At 43.6% G+C, this 7,500-nt stretch overlaps 1 protein-coding gene across 1 annotated transcript in view; it reads right to left on the minus strand.

Annotated features, from left to right (window-relative positions):
- Positions 1-758: 758 nt before the first annotated feature.
- Positions 759-7,500, minus strand: part of LOC133605755 (chloride anion exchanger-like) — a 42,165-nt gene continuing 35,423 nt past the window's right edge. The window contains exons 20-21 of the mRNA XM_061959046.1: positions 4,215-4,274; positions 759-1,047 (exon numbers count right to left, since the gene is read on the minus strand). Coding sequence (XP_061815030.1) covers positions 1,021-1,047; positions 4,215-4,274 — 87 coding nt within the window. The 3' untranslated portion in view covers positions 759-1,020. The remainder of the gene's footprint in view (positions 1,048-4,214; positions 4,275-7,500) is intronic.

The raw sequence follows: 7,500 nt of genomic DNA on the forward strand, positions 1-7,500 counted from the left end.
ATGTAACAACAAACTGTATTAAAGATGAAAACTCCTGACGGTTAGTGTCACCCTTTAGAATTAAAATGATCCAAAAACTGACATTGAGAACTGCACTTTGATTAATTTACGGATTGACTGGTGCCGGCTCGCTAGCTTAAATGCTAACATGAAAACAAGAAACATATGTCTTTCCCCGTTAAAACAACATACCCCAATCTAAACTTCTGTAAACACATTACTTTCTGAGCAACTAAGCTATTCAACTGTGCACATTGAACCTACAAGCTGTGCTCTCTTAGCACTCAATTGTGATGATCGATCTTTCCTCAGGAAAAACACGTAGGCGTTTCATGGTGCGTTCAACTGCCGCTGAACCGAGTAGGACAACCCACACCAGAAGTAATTCATAATTATATCGACTTTATTTATCACGCCCTTTTTCGTTTAAATAAATTGTAAATTGCCCCAATACAACAATAAACGTTTAACTATAAAATAGATACAACATAAGACTAAAACACTTCAGTGAAACATAAAAAACTAATGAAAAATGAAAGCAAAAACAAAACTTTTGCGTTTATATTTTTTTCAGTGTAAATGTCATTTTTAGATTTTTTTTTAATTTTGTGTTTTTACAATCGTTTTTGAATTTTTTGTTTTACCTATTCATATTTTTTTTTAACTATGTATTATTATTATTACTATTATTATTATTATTATTCATGGTCTATAAATGAACTGGCATGTACAGATAGTGATGATTTCAAAACAAGTGTTCCAAAAACATAGTTTAATGTAATTGTCCTAAAATATATACAGTACATAACTATAAAGCATATAAAATCCATTGCAATAGTCTATGTACAATATGAAATGCAAACAAACTTTACACTTGGCAATTACATCTTGCTTACATTTAGAACATTTACATATTGATTGTCGTTGCATAAGTGCATTGTTGATCCGACAAACTTTTTTTTGGGGTTGTCCTTTGGTCGTTTTTAGAACATTTCTAAAAAGCAAGCAGTCTGTAAGATGTTAGAACTTGGTTTCTGGATCTGGTACCTGTGAACAAAAAAGTTTTAAATCATTTGTTAAACGTGTTGAACATGAAAAAGTAAATTATGTTGTAAAAAATTATCAAGGCGGTTTCCGCCCTCAGTTAAAAACATAGTAAGGAAGAATTGCTTTGCTTTGTGATTGTGATCTACTTTTAAATCAGCAGCAGTCAACACTAATTTGTTAATAAAGTACAACACCCAAAACCAGTGAAGTTGGCATGTTGTGTAAATCGTAAATAAAAACAGAATACAATGTATTTTCAAATGATTTTCAACATATATTCAATTTAATAAAATGCAAATACAAGATATTTAATGTTCGAACTGAGAAACAATTTTTTTTTTTAAATAATCATTAACTTAGAATTTAATGGCAGTTACAAAAAAGTTGACACAGGGGCATTTTACCACTGCGTGACATTGCCTTTCCTTTTAACAACACTCAGTAAACGTTTGGGAACTGAGGAGAGCAATTTTTGAAGCTTTTCAGGTGGAATTCTTTCCCATTCTTGCTTGATGTACAGCTTAAGTTGTTCAACAGTCCGGGGGTCTCCATTGTGGTATTTTAGGCTTCATAATACGCCACACATTTTTAATGAGAGACAGGTCTGGACTACAGGCAGGCCGGTCTAGTACCCGCACTCTTTTACTACGAAGCCACGCTATTGTAACACGTGGCTTGGCATTGTCTTGCTGGAATAAGCAGGGGCGTCCATGATAACGTTGCTTGAATGGCAACATATGTTGCTCCAAAACCTGTATGTACCTTTCAGCATTAATGGTGCCTTCACAGATGTGTAAGTTACCCATGTCTTGGGCACTAATATACACTCATACCATCACAGATGCTGGCTTTTGAACTTTGCGCCTACAATAATCTGGCTGGTTCTTTTCCTCTATGGTCTGGAGGACACGACGTTCACAGTTTCCAAAGACAATTTGAAATGTGGACTCGTTAGACCACAGAACACTTTTTCGCTTTGCATCAGTCCATCTTAGATGAGCTCGGGCCCAGCGAAGCCTGCAGTGTTTCTGGGTGTTGTTGATAAAATGGCTTTCACTTTGCATAGTAGAGTTTTACTTGCTTTTACAGATGTAGCGACGAACTGTAGTTACTGAGTACTATAATACACCTCATGGTGCAACCTGGACACATCATCAGTGATTCTCCCGGGATCATAGGGTGTTTCGGGTCTTAATCAAAGACCCTCACCCGGGTGACCCAGCCGGGGGTGATCAGTCCCTCGACTTGTGTCCAGGTAGCGCACTGCGCCATGCGTCCCCCCTTCTCAACCAGAGCCAACGTGAAGCCTTTTCAGATGCTTCCAAGATGTTTTTTATGGCTCTTCGCCTGTGCAGTCCACAAATCCCAAGGATCCCCAGGACCTGGTGTAAGGACTTGCCTGCAGCCCACCTCAATAGGCTCGCAGCGGGCCTTCCACCCATTCCTCCGGCACTCAGCCACAAGATCTGCGTACTTTGCTCTCTTCCTTTCCTGAGCTTCCTCCATTCTGTCCTCCCAGGGGACAGTTAGCTTAAGGAGCACCACCTGCTTACTGGCTCCAGATAGCAAGACCATGTCTGGCCGGAGTGTCGTAGTTGCGATGATGTCTGGGAATCGCAACTGCCTCCCTTGGTCAACCAGGAGCTGCCAGTCCCTTGCTGTTGTTAGCAGGCCCCCCTGGATCTTGGAGGGTTGAGGTTTCTCTCCTGCTCGGACAAAGGCAATAGTGCTCTTGGTTGGGTGTTGCCGCTTACTGGTGTTGATGCCAGTGCATATGGTGTCTGCTATTGCCCGCAGGACCTTGTCGTGGCGCCACCGATACCTGCCATCTCCCAATGCCTTTGAGCAACAGCTGAGGATGTGTTCTAATGATTCTCTTTTCTGACAGAGTTGGCACACAGGTGCGTCTATCAGACCCCATGTGAACAGGTTAGCAGGGCTTGGGAGGACATCATAAACTGACTGGACCAAGAACCTAAACTGGTGTGGCTCCGCTTTCCAGAGTTCGGTCCAGGTGATCTTGCGGCCAGCTATGTGCTCCCACTTGGTCCAGCCCCCTGCTGACTGTGGTTTTCTGAAATGTTCCTGAGCCCATGTGGTGATATCCTTTACACACTGATGCCGTTTTTTGATGCAGTACCGCCTGGGGGATCGAAGGTCCGTAATATCATCGCTTACGTGCAGTGATTTCTCCCAATTCTCTGAACCTTTTGATGATATTACGGACCGTTGATGGTGAAATCCCTAAATTCCTTGCAATAGCTCGTTGAGAAATCTTAAACTGTTCGACAATTTGGTCACGCATTTGTTTACAAAGTGGTGACCCTCGCCCCATCCTTGTTTGTGAATGACTGAGCATTTCATGGAGGCTGCTTTTATACCCAATCATCGCACCCACCTGTTCTCAATGAGCCTGTTCGCCTGTGGGATGTTCCATATAAGTGTCTGATGAGCATTCCTCAACTTTCTCAGTCTTTTTTGCCACTTGTGCCAGCTTTTTTGAAACATGTTGCAGGCATCGAATTCCAAATGAGCTAATATTTGCAAAAAATAAGAAAGTTTACCAGTTCAAACGTTAAAAGTATCTTGTCTTTGCAGTTTATTCAATTGAATATAGGTTGGAAAGGATTTGCAAATCATTGTATTCTGTTTTATTTACGATTTACACAACGTGACAACTTTACTGGTTTTGAGTTTTGTAAATGTTTAACTGAAACTGTGGAATCTGTTTATGTGGACGCCAAACGAAATGGCTTACTGATGTCGACACAGGCGGTTGAACATGTTACCAAAATCAAAATTTAAAATCTAAAAAAAAATAATGCTTTTGTTATTTACGGCAATATAATCCATGTTAGTACTGTCATGCTTTTATTGTGAAGTTTACTTTAAACTGAACAGGAAGCCAGTTTCCCATCCAGACACATTTAGTACTGTTAATGATAATAATAATAAAAACAATAAATTATATTATTATCATTCTAACATTTGCTGAAATTTAAATTCACATTTTCTTTGCTAAATATTTGTTTCATTCACACTCACACGCCACAAGCCAATTACTGTACATTAGACTACAAGTCACATATTCCAGGCTTTCAAAGCCAAAATATTTTTGAGGTGGTACTATATGTCAAAAATAAAGTGTACAGTACTGTAATACATACATTTCTCTCTCTGCTCCTTAGAGTTCCACCAGTATTGTGAATTGTGACTTGTGTGACAATCTGCAGAACAAAAAAGTGAATTAAATACACTTACGCACACACACACTTACAGTATATATAGACACACATATGTACATGCATATATATACAGTATATATTTATATATACAGTATATACATACATATATATGTATGTATGTATGTATGTATATGTATGAATATATACTGTATGAATGTGTTTATATATATGTATGTATATGTATATATGTATATATATGTATGTATATATGTATATGTATATATATATATCCCGAAGACCTCAATGGTGGAGCAGGCAGTAGATGGTAGCAGTGAGAAGCACCACAATGGCTGTAAAAGCGGATGAAGGCTAAGGGAGCACACCCTGACAGAAAAGCAAACTGGTGGCGGCACGCTTTGAGGTTTTTTCCCAAAAACCTGGATTCCGGCAGCTTCCTGCAGTTGTAAGAAGATGCCGGTCGTCTAGGGTCTCCCTTGCCACTGGAACCATCTCCTTACAATCAAGACAGTGGCGTTGGGAAAAGCACACCCCTCATGCCACTCTAAAAACCATCATTGCGCAGGTATCTTTATCTGAGTCTCCGCTCTCAAAAGTCTGGCGGCGATGGAGCGTCCAGTAACGGGGGCAGGTTTGAATGAGTTGTAAGCTCTTAGCTGGAACTCTGCACGTCAGTGGCACAGGACAATGGTCGTTAGCAGCTGGGATTGAGTGGCAGCTGTTTCCGGCAGACTCCTGTGTGTCTGAAGCAGCCCCTATTTAGGGACCGCACTGCTCACCCCAATTGGGGAAAGGCCTAGAAAAGGTGGCCTAAAGATTGCCCACTCAACACAGTACCCTGACAGGAAACCGCACCTGTCGGGACATTCCATCACGCGGTCGAAAAACAAAGAATACCTTTTAGAATTGCAGCATGGAACATAAGGACACTCCTGGATGCCAGTCCGAATAGACCACAGCGCAGAACAGCACTTGTTGCCAGCAAACTAAAGCGCTACAATGTGGATGTGGCAGCACTCAGTGAGACCCGTCTCCTCGAGGAAGGCTTACTCAATGAAGTAGGAGAGGGTTATACATTCTTTTGGAAAGGATACCCCATGGGCGGACCACACCTTCACGGAGTTGGTTTTGCAATCAAGAACAGCCTTCTGCTCAAGCTCACAAAATCACCAGTAGGTGTCAGTGAAAGGCTCATGACTCTTTGTATCCCCCTTGCAAAATGCAGACATGTCACTTTGGTAAGTGCCTATGCACCATCTCTGCCATCCAATGATGAAGAGAAGGACAACTTTTACCAGGCACTCGATGACATCCTCAGTCACATCCCGAGGAGTGACATAATCATGCTGCTTGGTGATTTCAATGCAAGAGTTGGAAAGAACACGTAAAACTGGAATTGTGTGATCGGCGCCCACGGCATTGGAAAAGTCAACCCCAATGGCATGACACTCCTTAGTCTCTGTGCGGAACACGGTCTTACCATCACAAACACCATCTTCCAACAAAAGAACAAATATAAGGCATCATGGATGCATCCCAGGTCCAAACATTGGCACCTGAGCGACTATGCGATCGTGAGGAGGGCTGACCTCAAGGACTTGCTCATTACAAGAGCTATGCAAGGGACAGATTGCTGGACCGACCAACGCATGATTAATAATATATATTACTTACGTATATATATTGTGGAGTCTCACTCAGGCACCGCCTGACAGGTAGGCACCTCACAGGGGAGGAGCCAGGGCGTGGAGGCAGAGTGGAACACAGAGGACAACGGGCCCCGTCAACTACAAGGTAAACCAGCCAGGCCGGCGGAAAGGTCACCAAATTTACCATGTAAATATTCTGAAAAAATGGCATGCGGCAGAGCCGTTGCCATCTACTGCGTTTTTAACTGCACACTCTCCCCAGACCACTCCCCCGGTACCTATAGGAGAGGACCTCTCCCCGTCCCAAAAGCAGGAGGTGAAGGAACTTCTGGGACGGAACCAGGACCGCCTCTCGGAATTGCCAGGAAGGACCCAGGCGATCAAACATGACATTGAGACCAAACCCGGAAAGGTGATAAGACAAAGGCCCTACCGAATCCCAGAAGCCAGGCGGGCGGCTATAAAAGAAGAGGTAAAGAAAATGTTAGAACTTGGAGTAATAGAGGAATCTCATAGTCCATGGTCCAGCCCGATTGTTATTGTGCCAAAACCAGACGGGTCCCTGAGATTTTGTAATGACTTTCGCAAATTGAATGAGATTTCACTGTATGACGCTTATCCCATGCCCAGAGTAGATGAGCTGATAGAGCGGCTCGGACCTGCTCGTTTCATCAGCACCCTGGACCTGACCAAGGGCTACTGGCAGGTGCCATTGACGGAAAGGGCGAAACCTAAAACGGCTTTCTGCACACCCGAGGGGCTGTTCCAATATACTGTCTTACCGTTCGGGATACACGGGGCCCCGGCAACATTCCAGAGGATGATGGACCGAGTTCTACGGCCCCACCAAGAATACGCAGCCGCCTACCTAGACGATCTTGTGATTCACAGCACCAGCTGGTCTCTCCATCTCCAGCATCTCGACGCAGTCCTAGGAGCCCTGAGACGTGCCGGACTGACTGTCAACGCTAAGAAGTGCCGAGTGGGTCTGACTGAGACTGATTATCTTGGCTACACCATAGGAAGAGGCTGCGTAAAACCCCAGGCCCGCAAAGTGGAGCGCATCAGGGAATGGCCCCGACCCTTGACGAAAAAGCAAGTAAAATCATTTATTGGCCTGGTATCATATTATCAAAAGTTTATTAAACATTTCTCTACGATTGCAACACCGATGTATGAACTGACACGGAACAAATTGCCCCATCATGTCACCTGGACGGCTGAGGCCGAGACTGCCTTCAACATGTTGAAGAAAGCCCTATGTGAAGAACCGGTGTTGAAAGCCCCCGACTTCAGCCAGCCGTTCATCCTACACACTGACGCCTCAGGCACGGGAATTGGAGCTGTGCTCGCCCAGCTCGTGGATGGAGAGGAGCACCCAGTGACATTTATTAGTCGGAAGCTCCAGAGCCATGAGCGAAACTATGCCACAGTGGAAAAGGAGTGCTTGGCAGTCAAATGGGCAATACACCACCTCCGCTACTACCTATGGGGTAGGACCTTCACCTTGGTGACAGACCACGCCCCCTTGAAGTGGATGTCCACAAATAAGGATCGAAACGATCGCGTCACACGCTGGTTCCTGGAACTACAGAATTACC

Source organism: Nerophis lumbriciformis, linkage group LG05, assembly GCF_033978685.3.
Source record: "Nerophis lumbriciformis linkage group LG05, RoL_Nlum_v2.1, whole genome shotgun sequence".
NCBI lineage: Eukaryota > Metazoa > Chordata > Actinopteri > Syngnathiformes > Syngnathidae > Nerophis > Nerophis lumbriciformis.